General features: G+C 34.2%; 1 protein-coding gene across 7 annotated transcripts in view; it reads left to right on the forward strand.

Annotated features, from left to right (window-relative positions):
• Positions 1-372: 372 nt before the first annotated feature.
• MCU (mitochondrial calcium uniporter) overlaps positions 373-17,195 on the forward strand; it is a 304,006-nt gene continuing 287,183 nt past the window's right edge. The window contains exons 1-2 of one of the 7 annotated variants that reach the window (XM_073984265.1): positions 411-1,207; positions 1,511-1,780. In XM_073984265.1, coding sequence (XP_073840366.1) covers positions 1,658-1,780 — 123 coding nt within the window. In that variant the 5' untranslated portion in view covers positions 411-1,207; positions 1,511-1,657. Of the gene's footprint in view, positions 1,781-17,195 lie in introns of all 7 variants that reach the window. The other 6 variants (XM_073984266.1, XM_073984267.1, XM_073984269.1 and 3 more) reach the window with 6 other exon arrangements.

Raw genomic sequence — 17,195 nt, forward strand, 5'->3', positions numbered from 1 at the left:
ATCTCCAAAAGGAATTATCTCTGCCCCAAAATTTGTGTTCACAGTGTAATGTACTGAGTGAGGGCTTAAGTTTTGGCCGATACTGTATATTGGGGTTCCTATTATATATATTTTTCTAATGAAATGACCTTCTATTATTCTGCCACGCCAAAATTGAAATGGAATTGCATACAGAGTTCTTATTTCCGTTATGAGACCTACAGAACGCCAATCCATATTCATACGCCGGACTGGTGTTTTTGAATGCGAAAACGTCAGTGGTAATAAATTAACGGTACAACTTGGGATATAAGCTTTTTCAAAGCTCTGTCATTACTAAATGCAACACTAAAGTACAAGTTATCCTCTTCTGACGTTACATTTTGTTAAAGCGTTCGTTGTTTTCGTTCATTTTATTTTGTTATGACATACGGACTTGTTGTTGCTTGACTGGTATAAAGTTATCGCGTACATATGGACAAACACACAACCGACCGCTAATGTCAAATGTACGACTTGTTGTTGCGTGGAGAAAGAAATTCTCAAAAGACCCAACAAAATAAGTTCTTCTTTGGGAGCAACAAACTTGCGCCGTGAGTAAGAAATTCATATTTGGCGAAAAATATTTTTTTTAACAAATAAAACAAAAAATTACCACCACTGAGAAAAGAGAACCAAAGCAGCAACAACAACAACAACACAGACAAACCATAACACCGAAGACAACAACAACAGTTGGGGAAAGAACTCTAAAATTCACGCACAACGTGAGAACGGCATTGAAATGATATTTTAAGAACTGTTGGACGACTTCAGTTTAGTGATTATTCAGTTGTCCGTTGGAACAAACATCGCGCTGCCAGTACATTTTTGTCTTGTCGCGACAAACGTCCGTGCCGCCGCGTGTGTGTTTATGTGTTTGCTAAAGTGTATGAGAGCTTCTTCTTCTTCATTATCGAGATATAATCAAGTTTTATAGAATTTATTTTGAAATTCACTCAGAATAGAAAAATTTGGATAAAAAATATAGATAGACGGCCAAGCGTTTGACCGACTGACCAAAACGACCGACAACTACACTTGTTCCCACGCGCACACACAACTTCACCTTACCCGATAAGAGTCGCTATTGTACGCGCCGCGTTAAAATTGTTCTTCTTGTTGTTGTCTTTTTGTATTTATTTCCAACAATAACAACGAAAAAAAGTGGCCTACCTCGTCCACAGAGGTATCCCATCAAAATCCAACCAAGCGTTTATCCAACGTTAAAGCAAAATATTATGAAAAAATTACTCCCAAAACCACTTCAATAATCCTCATCCGTCCGTGAAAATTGGAAAGAAAGCATAAAAAAGAGTATTGCAAAAAGAAAAGGAAAAGTGTTGTGAGAAATCCCCACACAGAATAGTCCCCTGAAAATAAGAAAATAAAAAAGTGAAGTGAAGCTTAAGTTTTTCTTGTGAGCGAATGTGAAGTGAAAATTGAGTTGTGTGAGTGAGTGTTGCATATGCTTTGATGGTTTTTGTTTTAGGTGTGGTAGAAGACAATTTACGAAACAGGATACAACGTTACCAGCAATCATCACAAACAACGGAAGGAGTTTTTTAGGAATCATAGAAAACAACTAACTAGCTGAATATCACGCAGAAACAACAACAACAACAAATTAACTACAACAATGGCATCTGGAGTATGTGTAACAAGTCTGCGTATGCTAATGCGGCGTACAGCAGATTTTACGCACTATAGCCGTCGTAGCCACACCGGTCTACGATTCGTGCCACTGGCAACTGTTAGTGTGGTAAGTTGATTCGATAGTGTTAAATATCCTTGACGATACAATATGGTTGGCAAAAGATTGGCGACGTAGTGGGGGGAATGGATGGAATTTACTGAGGAATTATTTTCATCAAAACATGTGTTTGCCACACTCCACCTTTATGTGTTCTCAGAGACTGAACACTCCAATATATACCCCAGGGTTGGGAAATTCAAATCACTTTTTTAATAAGTTGCGATTTAAAACATGATAGAATATTATCGGTATGCTAAAGCAATTGAAATTTTACAAAACAAAAAAAGTTATAACAAGGCACTCATCTGTAGTGGGATTCTCCAACGCATTTTTTTTTTGTTTTTGACAAAAATCGGTAAAACTAAAATGCTTATAATTTTGGTAATTAACGAAATTTGTTGGGAAGTTGGCGGCCAAAATAAAGTTGTCGTTAGGTACTGCCGATAGCAACAATGCAGTCAACTTTTATTGGTACTTTTCATTCATAATTTTGTGTTTTAAATTTACCGATTTTTGTCGGCAGCCAAAAAATGTGTTAGAGAATCCCACTACTGATTACAATTTAATCTGAGTGTGACGAATGAACGAACTTTTGCTCTATTAATGAATAAAATAACTTCTATTGGAAAAGGACACCCACAAACCACTTTTATTTGATATATGAAATAAAATTATATATAATATAAAATATGGTATATGTTTGTAATTATATGATGATAAAATCAGTGAGAAACAAAATATTATGTCATTTTGATTATGTTTTCGGTTATATGTATAACTGCTTACAGTGACTCAAAAAATTGTGCTGATAAATAAAATTTTAAAAATCATTTTGTGTAGGATGTTTTCCTTATCAAATCACTTCGTAATTAAGATTTTATGTAATCTTAGGTAGAAATTCATGAAAATATGATACAGGGAGGCGAGGTTGTAAAAAAGTCATAACCCTAGTATATACTTTGATACTATTAAAATGAGCCTTATCGAAATAATGGTATTAGATCCCACATTTGTTTCCACGAAATCCGTTTAAGATGACTCTGAGTCGATTTAGCCCTGTCCGTATGGACGTTCCGCACAATAATTATCAAACAGATCAACCGATTTGGTCCCAAACTTGATAACGTAATATATCCTACGAACTTAGTTTAAGTTCGAAGATGTGCCATATCGGTTCACTGCTTCCCCCAGAAATGTTCAACATTTTGCACTAAAACCGATTTGGTCCAAACTTAGTTCATGGTGCAAAGCATCGGTCCACTCCTTCAGGTACCTCGCACTTAACATTTCAAAAAGGTTTAAACAAGTTTACTCTAATTCGAGCCGGAATAATACTGGAAGTCTAAACAAATCAAGTATACCCATAAGAGCGCATACGATTTGCTCGTTTTAGAGTGGGGATAAAACTCACCCGAAATCGAGCAGGTTCTCCTCTTGCCGAGTAAGATAGTGTGGGTATTGTCTCAATTCATTCATTATTTTTCAACACAAATTCACTCTTATAGCAAATTCTTACTCTATTTCCAACATTTTGTCTCTTACCCTTATTTTTCAACAAGGAGTACTAGCGATCGCTGCTACAGAAAACAAAAGAGTGGAGTAAAATTGAGCGAATCAAATTTCTGCTCGGATCGTTAAGAACTTTTTCGCAGTATGTTGTCCTAGCGGACGTTAATACGAAGGAGCAATCTTTGTTTTGATGGTTAGTCCACACTCCAAGAGATAAAAGACCCAAAGCTTAACACTAACTTCAATGACTGATGAAGACGATAAATTACGAATTGAGTATTACGGTGAAGAATGAAGCTCATACCCCATATCATCATATTTTGATGAATTTTTAAAGAAGAAATAACAAAGACATAGAAGAAATAAGACTAGAAAAAATGCATGCAACAAAAAATGTTTATGAAACAATGTATAGAAACATTACCCTTAAAAGAAACAATGCAGGTTGCAGGTAATTTAAAATCGCAATCTAGGAGGAACATTTCATGTAATAGTATCAGAAACGAAATTTATGAATTCAAGGATCTATTCCAGAAGAATTCCATGTCCATGGTCGATAAATTCGTTTAAATACGTACAAAACGTATAAATGGAATAATGTTATTTTACACTATCGTAAAATAACATTATTGGTCTGTTTCAGTACTGCAAGAATCGACTAGTTTTTACTATTTTTTCGATAACATAAAGGAAAAATTGTTATCGTAGTAAAAAGTAGTAGCTTCTTGCAAGTTCTGGAACTGAGCATATGTTAAATTCAAAAAACACATAGAACTGTAAAGATTGGACATAGTGCATAATGCAATTCAATTTTACTATTAAACCATAGAGGGTGTTTGTGTATAACAGACAACTAACAGAACACGACGGCAACAAAAACAAGTATAACATAATTTTATGTCACCATATTGGAACAGAACATTATGTTAGACCTCCAGCACCATCTGCCGATGTATGGTAGCAATGGAAATGTCCCATCTTGTTATATTTTATGTCTTTGCTTGTTGGATTTATGTCTTTAGAAATGAAGACGAATAAGTTACAATAGAAGAACATCAGAAACTCTACCAAAAATGTTTTCGCCACTATCGTAGAAACTATCGTCATTCATTCGCTAATAATATTATTGCCGATATTCCAAATCAAAGGTTTTCCTGAGTGACGAATCAATCGTTTTCAATTTATTCTCGTGTGTCGTTCTCGAACAAAATATCCGCAAATCTATCGAGAAACATTCGAAAGCGATAACGTTTTCGATAGCAATGGTATGGGGGGTAAATACGACTTAATAAAATACATACATACAAAAATACCATTCCAATGACATTCCGAAACTTATTTATTCAATTCCGAGATGTTTACAAGCTGCTATTGACATATTAGACATATTAGAACCAACTTTTCCAGAAATACCGTTTAAACTGAAAATTTTGAATTTTGCAATTCATTAGTTGACAGTTTATTTTAGTAAAGTTCAACTACTTTTTTATTTTATTAATAAACATGTGTAAGAATTAAACTATTAACAAATAGATTAATAATGTTATTCATTTATACCAATAAAACGTTGTTTTATTTAAAATTTTGTAATAATTTTGGGTTTGACAATTTTTATATGTTGACCCATATTTTTTCTATTTTATCCAAAAATCTTATATATAAAATTTTATGGCGATCGGTTCAAGTTAACCCGTGCCACCAGAGCGATGTTTGTTTCCCCATAGTAATTTGTATGGGCTCAAAAGATGAATTTTCACGAAAATTCTCTAAAGTCCGCAATTATGGTCCAATCGATGAAAAAACTATACCAGTTCATTGTTATGACCAAAAAAAGATTAGGATAGAACTTTTATATACTTTTTGGCGCCATACAAATTACTATGGTGTCATGGGTTAACGTTAACCGATCGCCATAAAAGTTTAAAAAAATATGATGTTTGTATCAAGTTCAAAACAAAAACAAAAAACAAATTTTTCATTTCTTGGGCCGCCCTAATGTTTATATATCGTCACCATAAATGCCCGAAGTGAAAGGGTTGGCAAAACGTCTCCCTTTGGGACTAGGGCGACAAACATTACTATTGATGATGTTTTCTTTAAGGGGATAGTCTCAAAAAAGACTGATGCAGACAGCTCGGTAATTGAACAACTGTATAGAGGGAAATTTAACCAGCTCATATATAAGGGGTTTCAGATCTTCTTTACGGATGGTTCTGTTTCCCCTAACTTCTCTGGCTCGGCTTTTATTCATGAGGGGTCTGGTATAGTGTTTTCGTATTTCGGTAATCTAACGTTGTCCTCAATGTCGGCTGAACTTATAGCGATTGTAGCCATTCTTTGCGATTGTCTTAGTGGTCTCAAAGCGATTAAAAGCAATTGTAAAGGTAATTATTTTATGGATAGAATTAAAGAGTTAGCTTCAAAACGTTTCGAAGAAATAGAACTGCATCACATTCTAGGACATAGTAGTATTCCACTTAATCAAACTGATGATCAAGCAGCCAGAAGGGCTAGGGAAATTGGGTCGCAGATTGAAAATTGAAGATCCACTGTGGACTTCATCAACAAAAATGGGATAGATAAACTCCCTGCCATTGCTGAATTTTTACATGAAATCAACATTAACTTATGAACAATCTCCAGATCAAATATTGAATACATAGCGGATTTATACCTCTTGCTTGTTGTAGCGTTATCTGGAAGTTGGCCAAGCTGTAACTCCCGAAATTCGAAAAAAAAAAACAATAAATGCCCGAAGTTGTATCTTCAAAAAAATCAAAATTAGTTTTTGATTGAATCTAATATATAAGACTAAAATACACGCTCTTGTACAATTTCAAGCTTCTACGATCAAAAATAACGATCCTATTCATGAAAAGGCATTTCGGAAAATGGAATAACATAGCAGATTTTGTTGTAATAACGGATCCCAAAATCAAGCGTTTCATTACTTACTCCCATTCGTATATGATTGGTAATATCCCATATACTCGCCTTCATAAGATTAATATTTCATAAAACAGTCTTTCATTTTATAACGTTTTTTGCTTCTCCTGTAAAATTATTATTTTGTTAGTTACGACTTTTGGCATTAATGGTGACGATATGTAACATTACATGGGATCATCAAACACACAAGAAGGTTGAATATTCACGTTGTCATTAGAGAGGATGAATCTCAATGAGAAGTTGTCGTTCTTGCATAACTTTGATAGCGCGCTCACATCACTGGTTGCTTCGGATAATGCTGATTGATAATTCATCTTTTTTCCAGTGATTCTTTAGGCATTTGAGAACTTTTGGCTAGTCATTCAGAGCACCATATAGTTCTTCAGAATCTCCAGATCGGTACAAGTGACATCTGAACAACACACCCAGCAAAAAAGTCATTACCAAGTAATGACTTTATTCACTAAATTTTGGCAGTAGTAACTACATCCAAATTAGCCGTAAAAGTCATTATTTTTCATTTTTTACACGGGGATGTCTTAGGAAGGAAGTACTTCCTTAAATATGTTTTTTAAGTACATATTTAACCACATACCGGAAGTCGAAAAAGCTAAAGAGAATGTATTTTATCTATTTTTAGAAAAAACATTTTTTTCTTTCATTTCGCCCTCTCCTGGTTTTGAACACATTAAGGCAGAGTGAGGCAGAGAAAATTTTTGGATCTCTCTTGTGCTCTCAATGAGCGTAAATTTGTTGTTGTTTACAACGTGTTAGCATCTACACAGGCTGTGAGCGATAACAAATTTACGCTCACTTAGAGCACATGGGCTCTCTTGTGAGTCACAATGCCTACCTTTGCACTAAGGCCACTCGTACGAACAGGTAGGGCCTTTAAACACATATATGATCATCAACATTTCTTCGTAATTTTGTGAACAAAAGACTCCAATGCCGACGGTGAGCTTTGGAGACACAGCCCTAGGACACACTAGCTCTGTGCCACCGTACTCATTACTTAGTATGTAGGTAGTAAGTAAGGAAGTAATTAGTTATGTGTAAACCATTATATATGTACTTTCTGATATTTCGGAGTGAAATGAGCACTCATTACTCAGTAATGCATGAAGTAATGACATGTGCTTACCAAATTTTTGCTGGGCATAATTTGAACACACTCTTCTGAGCCAAACACACTCTTTTGTAGCCAAACACACCCGCTTATTTATTACTTAGTACTTAGTTATGAGATAAGTAAGTAGTTTTGATGGGCGTGAAGATAAAATCGATTTTAACTAGCGGAGACAAAACCCATAACTACCACCACCATATTTAGCCAAGACACATTCTCTTATGTATAACAGGTTTAGAACAGTTTTATAACAGTTCTAAAAACGATTTTGACAAAATATAAAATCGATTTTGACAAAATCGTTTTTGAAGAATATGTGTTTTAGACCTTTTTCAGGATAAAAAGATATTAGCACACGGAAAATTGACAAAATTGAAAAAAAAACGGAAAGTTAAAAAAAAAAGATTCTGTAGGACTTTTTATTGAAAACCTTCATACATATGGGTGGACCTATTGAGGGCCCTCCTAGGCGAAATTTATGCCGCGTACCTACAGATGGCGAGTACAGCTAATTAGGCCATTGGGTCGACTATAAGAAAATACAAATTTGATTACAGGTTGATTGTATAAATTTTGAAATATCGACATTTTATGAAAAACCTTCTTATATGTGGGTGGACCTATAAAGGGCCCCCCTAGGCGAAATTTATGCCGCGTACCTACAGACTGCGAGTGAAGCTAATTAGGCCATTGGGTCGACTATAAGAAAATACAAATTTGATTACAGGTTGATTGTATAAATTTTGAAATATCGACATTTTATGAAAAACCTTCTTATATGTGGGTGGACCTATAAAGGGCCCCCCTAGGCGAAATTTATGCCGCGTACCTACAGACTGCGAGTGCAGCTAATTAGGCCATTGGGTCGACTATAAGAAAATACAAATTTGATTACAGGTTGATTGTATAAATTATGAAATATCGACATTTTATGAAAAACCTTCATATATGTGGGTGGACCTATTGAGGGCCCTCCTAGGCGAAATTTATGCCGCGTACTTACAGACTGCGAGTGCAGCTAATTAGGCCATTGGGTCGACTATAAGAAAATACAAATTTGATTACAGGTTGATTGTATAAATTTTGAAATATCGACATTTTATGAAAAACCTTCATATATGTGGGTGGACCTATAAAGGGCCCCCCTAGGCGAAATTTATGCCGCGTACCTACAGACTGCGAGTGCAGCTAATTAGGCCATTGGGTCGACTATAAGAAAATACAAATTTGATTACAGGTTGATTGTATAAATTTTGAAATATCGACATTTTATGAAAAACCTTCATATATGTGGGTGGACCTATAAAGGGCCCCCCTAGGCGAAATTTATGCCGCGTACCTACAGACTGCGAGTGCAGCTAATTAGGCCATTGGGTCGACTATAAGAAAATACAAATTTGATTACAGGTTGATTGTATAAATTTTGAAATATCGACATTTTATGAAAAACCTTCATATATGTGGGTGGACCTATTGAGGGCCCTCCTAGGCGAAATTTATGCCGCGTACCTACAGACTGCGAGTGCAGCTAATTAGGCCATTGGGTCGACTATAAGAAAATACAAATTTGATTACAGGTTAATTGTATAAATTTTGAAATATCGACATTTTATGAAAAACCTTCATATATGTGGGTGGACCTATTGAGGGCCCTCCTAGGCGAAATTTATGCCGCGTACCTACAGACTGCGAGTGCAGCTAATTAGGCCATTGGGTCGACTATAAGAAAATACAAATTTGATTACAGGTTAATTGTATAAATTTTGAAATATCGACATTTTATGAAAAACCTTCATATATGTGGGTGGACCTATTGAGGGCCCTCCTAGGCGAAATTTATGCCGCGTACCTACAGACTGCGAGTGCAGCTAATTAGGCCATTGGGTCGACTATAAGAAAATACAAATTTGATTACAGGTTGATTGTATAAATTTTGAAATATCGACATTTTATGAAAAACCTTCATATATGTGGGTGGACCTATAAAGGGCCCCCCTAGGCGAAATTTATGCCGCGAACCTACAGACTGCGAGTGCAGCTAATTAGGCCATTGGGTCGACTATAAGAAAATACAAATTTGATTACAGGTTGATTGTATAAATTTTGAAATATCGACATTTTATGAAAAACCTTCATATATGTGGGTGGACCTATTGAGGGCCCTCCTAGGCGAAATTTATGCCGCGTACCTACAGACTGCGAGTGCAGCTAATTAGGCCATTGGAGTTTAAGGGTCTTGGGTTCAAATCCCGGTGTAGTTTTGCTTTTTATTGGACCCATTAAAATGTATTTTCATATTTTTTCAAAATTTGTGTTGTACCGCAAGGAACTGATAAATAATTGCAAATCAATATGTACTTAATTCTACTTTCTAATTAATTTTACTATACAATCTTCCTTTTTTGATACAAAAAAAGACAAAAAATAAAACATAATTGATAAAAAGCAAAGCTAAACCGGGATTCGAACCCAATACCCATAAACTCCAACGCCAAGCTCTCAACCAACTCAGCTACACAAGCTAATGAACAAAGTGGGTAATATTGTCATTGCGTGTTTCGTACGAAGTAAATCTAATGTTTTTATTTTTGCATTTATTTTAAGGGTTGGTGGTAGTATACACAATGCAGTTAAAGCTAATAATATTTTTAAAGCCAAGAGTCTTCGCGCGAAATTAATCGTATACATATTTTGTTGTTGGAATTTCAAAGAACGAAGGAGAAAATAAAGAGTAAAGGATAAAATAAGGAAACACAAACGCAACAAAAGCTAAAAATAGATACTGACACTATAAATAGGGGAATAATGTAAATAAGAGAATTCTAAATCAAGCAGAATTTATTAAAGGGTGGTACACACTATCAATTCTGAATGATAGTCAACGTACTATGGGACAATTTTCAGGCAAATAAAGTATTACATATTTATAGATTAGGAAAGGAATTATGTATGTTCGTATTAAGCTAGACGTTCGAAATAGACTGTCATTGTTGACCAAAGTGTACAATGATTTACTCACTCAGCGCCGAGAATTGTTTTGCAAAAAATTTAATGAATGTTACATGAATATGATAATTTGGGACTTTCTAAGCATTTTGTATTAATCAACTGTTTTCTCTAGAAAGCATAGCATTATTGAAATCCGGTCTTAAAAAAATTCGGAAAACCTTAGAGGCTTGATTATATATGTATGTATGTTGATGTATAAATGTTTTACAATTTCCGTCGTGTTTGATTGATAAAATAATCCTGCTCATTGCAAATTTACATTAAATTTATATCACATACAATTTAACCCACTTAGCGCCGATAAGTTTTTTGCGAGAAAACTTAAAATTTTTTATGAAAATTATATTTTTGAAATTTTTAAAGCATTTTTTAATAAATAACTTTTTTCTCTAAAACGTATAATTTTGCGCCAAAAGTTGAAAATAACATAATAAATCGATTTTTTAATTGATTTGGACCAAAACCGTTGAAATGCCATACGCCAAATGAATCTTAATAAGCGTGAAATGACAGATAACAGACAATACTTTAACAGAATGCAAAAAATCCCACAAAAATATGCGAAAATACCCGAGTTTTACAACCATTTTTGTGGCGTTTAAATGGCTATTGCCAATAATTGGGTTTCAAACCCCTTTGGAAAATTTTATATATGTAGATTCTATTGAGACCATTGTTATAAAAATCACAAACGAAAACTTTCACTCCCTACTCCGAGGGGTAAGTTCAGGAAAAATTTGTTAAAACTGAAAGAAATATAAAGGAAGAAAGTGTAATATAAAGAAAGTGTAATATAAAAAATTCTCTATTACGAATTTTCTTTGAAATGTATAATGGCGGTTTACACATTTTACTTGACGTAGTAAATAAAATAATGGGCAATTAATGTTAATACTTACCTTAGAACTAAGTTTCTTAAATGCCCAGCTACATATGTACAGTATCATTACAGTTTTTAATAGTCATATTTTTTAAGAAAACAAAGTTATACATTATACGTACATGTCTTTATAGTAAAATTGAAAAAAAAAAACACAAAATGAAGGATTTCAGAATTTGATAAAAAAGTTAAAATTCAAAAAACATTTTAATTCGCAAATGTAAATTCACAAAACGAAAACACCCCCAATTTAACGAACACAAAAACTAGTTAAACCAATGGAGAACTTCTGTCGAATTGTTTTGGAATCACTCCCTAATCACTTTCGATACATGTTTTGGCTCGCTATCTTCCTGGAATGTCCATCTAAGTAGCACATCTTCTTTAGCATAAGGTAACATCACGTCCTTTAATGCGTTACAATACTTGAAACGATCCATAATTCCAATAATGTTATAAATTGGTCCAATCCCATGTCCCGAACAAAAAAAAAAAAATCCCAGACCATTATGTATAGATTCATCATAAAACAGGACGGTTATTCATTTTTGGAAGAGTGTAAATTCAGATGGGTCTTGGCGAATTCAAATCTGGCGTTTTAATTTTTTATCGATATGAAAGGTTTTTTGCTGGTTGCCGACTGAATTAGGCGACCTTGCATTTGACCAGATGATACTGTAGGATCATTTTGGATATGATCATATGGATATATGAACAACATCGGCTAATGTTTTGGTATAGGACGGTACCTCCCGATTTTCTATATATTGAGGAAATAATTAATAATTTAATAGTATCTACGCTTACAAGATGTGCGTGTGTCATCCAGAATTAAGTATTCACAACGAAATATTGATTTCACTATTTGTTTTTCTTAAATTGAGAGATGTTTTAGTTTTGTCCTCTTATATTTGCGACTTAAAATTTTTTTTAATTTTAACTTTTTTATAAATTTATGAATTCCTTAATTCGGTTTTTTATTAATAATGTTATACATAATTAAAAAAAAAAAACAATAAAATTGATAACTGTGTTTTCATAAAAAATTATAATTTTAAAAAATGTATATGGAGATTTTTCAAAACGGTCGATATTTCACAATTTTTACAATCAACCCTCAACAGGTATTTTCTCATAAATGAAGACTTTTCATCATCGGCCCATATACAAAAATTTATGCAACCAACCTATAAGGGGATTATTATACAGTATTTTTTGCTTACCTGCACAATCAAAAATTGCACGACTTCTTGTGCAGCAATCCCCAAAACGCAGGAAGCTTAAATTCGCTTACCTGCCCAACAAGGCCGATATCTTCAATATTACTTACGTGCATATGATGTGCAGCTATAAGCAATGTAGAAATAATAAAGTGAGAGACATTAGGTGTGTCTTTTTACGTGATAATTTGTAATAATTATTACGAAATGTTACTAAATGCTGTCTTTTTACACAAAAGTTCAGTAAAAGAGAGCGAAGTGAGAGAACAAGTTTGACAGTTGTTTGCTGAGAAATTGCTAAAAGTTGCTAAAAGAATTTTTCCCAGCAACCTTTAGCAAGTTCGATCAGCTGCTTTTTAATCATCTGCAAATGGTCAGCTGCTCAATGTTTATCTTATTTTTTGTGGAAAAATACTATAAATATTACGACTCAGGTTTATTTATTGATTATTTTATTAATATATTAATTATTTTCTATTTATTTTGCTTAAAATTGAAGAACTTTTTCATTGCTTTGGAATTATTTTTTCGTTTATGCATTGGCGCCAATGTTTTTGTTTTGGTTATCAACTGTTATCTTGCTAAAGTTTACTAAATGCTGTCTTTTTACTATTTTCTCTATTTTCGTATCAAAGAGTAAAATCTCTGTTACTCTCTGAAAAGAAGTTACTGAATAATTATTACTGAAAAAGTAAAAAGACACAACTATTTCAAGTTCGGGAGAGAAAACGTTACAATTTTTTACAATTCATTATCTTTTCTTGTGTTGTATTTGTTTTGCTCACTTCTTATCACTACAAAATCAGAGTGGTTGAATTCTATCCTTGTTTTGAGTTCGCAAAAAAATTTAAAATTTTTTCTTGTGCAGATATATGTAAATGTTACAACCAAATTGAAGTAAAATCACCAAAATTTTGATGCAGCTATGCCGAAAATGCAGCTATTGAATGTGCACTAAAACATAATATATTGAACGGAATCCAGAGAATAGTTGCCTATAAACAGATTTTTGGTCAGGTAACGCCAAAATGCAGCTATGAATAATGCAGGTAACCAGAAATTATTGTATTTGTATGTTGGACCCAATGGCCAAACTTCCTTGAAAATATTTTCCAAAAAATTTAATGTTTTCTAAAGTTTTCTACATTCAAATGCTATGTATTTTTGGAAAGCAGAGCCTATCAGATTTCCAACGGTAGCTTCCGTAGACGTGTATAATTTTTAGATCCTGAGCAATATGATAAAACATACCCTGCAAACATTTTTTCAAATTTTTTAATCGCTTAAAGATAATCTGCGATTCGCGGGGAAGATCAATTTAATCGCGGAAGAGCGCGCCTAATGATAACCTGCGAATCGCCGACATAAAGTAACTTTGTCCGGGAAGCGAATCGCGAGGAAGAATCGCAGATTAATCATCTGGAAGATCTTCAGAAGATCAACATGTAAAGAAAAATTAAAAAAAGAATAGAACAATTGTTTTTTCTGTCTGTAGGTACGCGGCATAAATTTCGCCTAGGGGGGCCCTTTATAGGTCCACCCACATATATGAAGGTTTTTCATAAAATGTCGATATTTCAAAATTTATACAATCAACCTGTAATCAAATTTGTATTTTCTTATAGTCGACCCAATGGCCTAATTAGCTGCACTCGCAGTCTGTAGGTACGCGGCATAAATTTCGCCTAGGGGGGCCCTTTATAGGTCCACCCACATATATGAAGGTTTTTCATAAAATGTCGATATTTCAAAATTTATACAATGAACCTGTAATCAAATTTGTATTTTCTTATAGTCGACCCAATGGCCTAATTAGCTGCACTCGCAGTCTGTAGGTACGCGGCATAAATTTCGCCTAGGAGGGCCCTCAATAGGTCCACCCACATATATGAAGGTTTTTCATAAAATGTCGATATTTCAAAATTTATACAATTAACCTGTAATCAAATTTGTATTTTCTTATAGTCGACCCAATGGCCTAATTAGCTGCACTCGCAGTCTGTAGGTACGCAGCATAAATTTCGCCTAGGAGGGCCCTCAATAGGTCCACCCACATATATGAAGGTTTTTCATAAAATGTCGATATTTCAAAATTTATACAATCAACCTGTAATCAAATTTGTATTTTCTTATAGTCGACCCAATGGCCTAATTAGCTGCACTCGCAGTCTGTAGGTACGCGGCATAAATTTCGCCTAGGAGGGCCCTCAATAGGTCCACCCACATATATGAAGGTTTTTCATAAAATGTCGATATTTCAAAATTTATACAATTAACCTGTAATCAAATTTGTATTTTCTTATAGTCGACCCAATGGCCTAATTAGCTGCACTCGCAGTCTGTAGGTACGCGGCATAAATTTCGCCTAGGAGGGCCCTCAATAGGTCCACCCACATATATGAAGGTTTTTCATAAAATGTCGATATTTCAAAATTTATACAATCAACCTGTAATCAAATTTGTATTTTCTTATAGTCGACCCAATAGCCAAATTAGCTGCACTCGCAGTCTGTAGGTACGCGGCATAAATTTCGCCTAGGGGGGCCCTTTATAGGTCCACCCACATATATGAAGGTTTTTCATAAAATGTCGATATTTCAAAATTTATACAATGAACCTGTAATCAAATTTGTATTTTCTTATAGTCGACCCAATGGCCTAATTAGCTGTACTCGCCATCTGTAGGTACGCGGCATAAATTTCGCCTAGGAGGGCCCTCAATAGGTCCACCCACATGTATGAAGGTTTTCAATAAAAAGTCCTACAAAATCTTTTTTTTTTAACTTTCCGTTTTTTTTTAATTTTGTCAATTTTCCGTGTGCTCATATCTTTTTATCCTGAAAAAGGTCTAAAACACATATTCTTCAAAAACGATTTTGTCAAAATCGTTTTTAGAACTGTTATAAAACTGTTCTAAACCTGTTATACGTAAGAGAATGTGTCTTGGCTAAATATGGTGGTGGTAGTTATGGTTTTTGTCTCCGCTAGTTAAAATCGATTTTATCTTCACGCCCATGTAGTTTTGCCTTGTACAACTTTTAGAAAATACCCCATTATAGTGTTAATGCAGAATGTATGTTAATTGGTTGATTCGGCTTATGTGGCTTTCAAATTTTTGCTGGATTGAAATTTTACTGTATTGCAGTTTTTTTTGTAGAATGTTCAATTTGTTAATGAAAACATTCCCATGCCTGGCCATCTCTCATGTGGCAAGAGAATAACAACAATGAAATTGAATATCAAAGAAAGAGATTGAGAGAAAAGTCATATAATACTCCATGTAGCTTCTAACCAGCAAAGGCACACACTCGTGTAGTGGATTAGTCAGTGTAAAAGAGAGAGACCAATATGAGCCCCTTCCAAAAAAAAACCCGGTTCCCACTATATGGATGTATGTACATACATATGTAATCATTATTAGCTTGTGATTCTCGTGCCTAAGCTGAACATCTTAACACATTGCTACCTTCACTTTGGTTCCTCTCTATTGGGAGCTACACTTGTCTTTTCTATGTTTTGTTGTCTGGAGCCAAAGTGCAGAATTGGAATTCTCTTCTTTAGTTAATTTTCTTGTTGTTGTTATTTTTACATATTTGTCATTTGACTTTGTTTGTAACACTTTATTGTTTTATTTTTATTTATTCACCCATAAAACGGTTTTATTTAGTCTCTGCTCATTCGTTTCCCCTCCCTGACCGGCCATCATCAGAGTCGTAGTTTTGTTGTTGCCATCTAAGTATTGTATATTTTTGTTGTTATAGCACTGAACTTGAACTACCTCAATTCGTACCCTCGCATATGAATAGCAAGACGCTGTGCCGATGGTCATGTGAATAATTTTTGTTTTTTTTTTTGCTTTCTTTTGTGGTTTTTGCAAAAGTGCTGAAATAAAAGATGTGGATGAAAAAAGGACTTTTAAGAAAATTAGGTCAACTTTCATGGACTAATGTCGATGTCACCACAAATGTGAGTAACTGTGGAAAATGTTTAAGGAACACAAATGGTACCAAAAAGTGGTTAGTTGGCGGTATCTATCCATGATATTAAACAATACAAATATTACAATATCAGTATTCCTAGGCTGGCAGTATTCCTAAACTGATTATCTGCAGTTATAGATGAACGCTGTTTATTTTTCTAAAGCAATAGTTTGCCATAACTTAAAAATATTTACTCGACCTTGCTGCTATTGCTATTGAACAATTTCATGTCACTCGAAATGTAGACATTTGAAAATATAATATCTTACATAGGTATTTCCGAGGTTTTGCTTCAAGCCGGATACAGTTTTCTTTATCTACAAATAAACCCTGAGCACAATGTTGGCGTCGGTGTAATATTTTAATGCAACAAAACAGCCTTCAGAAATCGATTTTCCTGGCCAAAATCCCAATTTTTTTGTCATCACCGATTGTTAATTTCTATATGGGATTAGATAGTAAACATATTAAAATATAGTAAACCAGAAAATTAGCTCAAAAAACACAAGGGAAAAGGTGTTGTCACGGCGTGTTAGCATTCAGAGCCAAACTAAATGGGCAAATACCCATTGTTGTTGTAAAAAATTGCATTTGAAAGAAGAAAAGTTCGATGACAGAGAAGCCGCTCCACAGCCGATATGCCTGAAGAGCCTCTGCCAAAGGCGAAACATGCATGTCACATAGTGGTGGTTGTGTGGGTTCGAATCTTCGGCTTTCCTGTTTCACTTGCAAAAATAAACGATTC

Source organism: Musca autumnalis, unplaced genomic scaffold (genome assembly GCF_047663935.1).
Source record: "Musca autumnalis isolate F117 unplaced genomic scaffold, ASM4766393v1 scaffold_4, whole genome shotgun sequence".
In the NCBI taxonomy this organism is placed as follows: Eukaryota; Metazoa; Arthropoda; class Insecta; order Diptera; family Muscidae; genus Musca; species Musca autumnalis.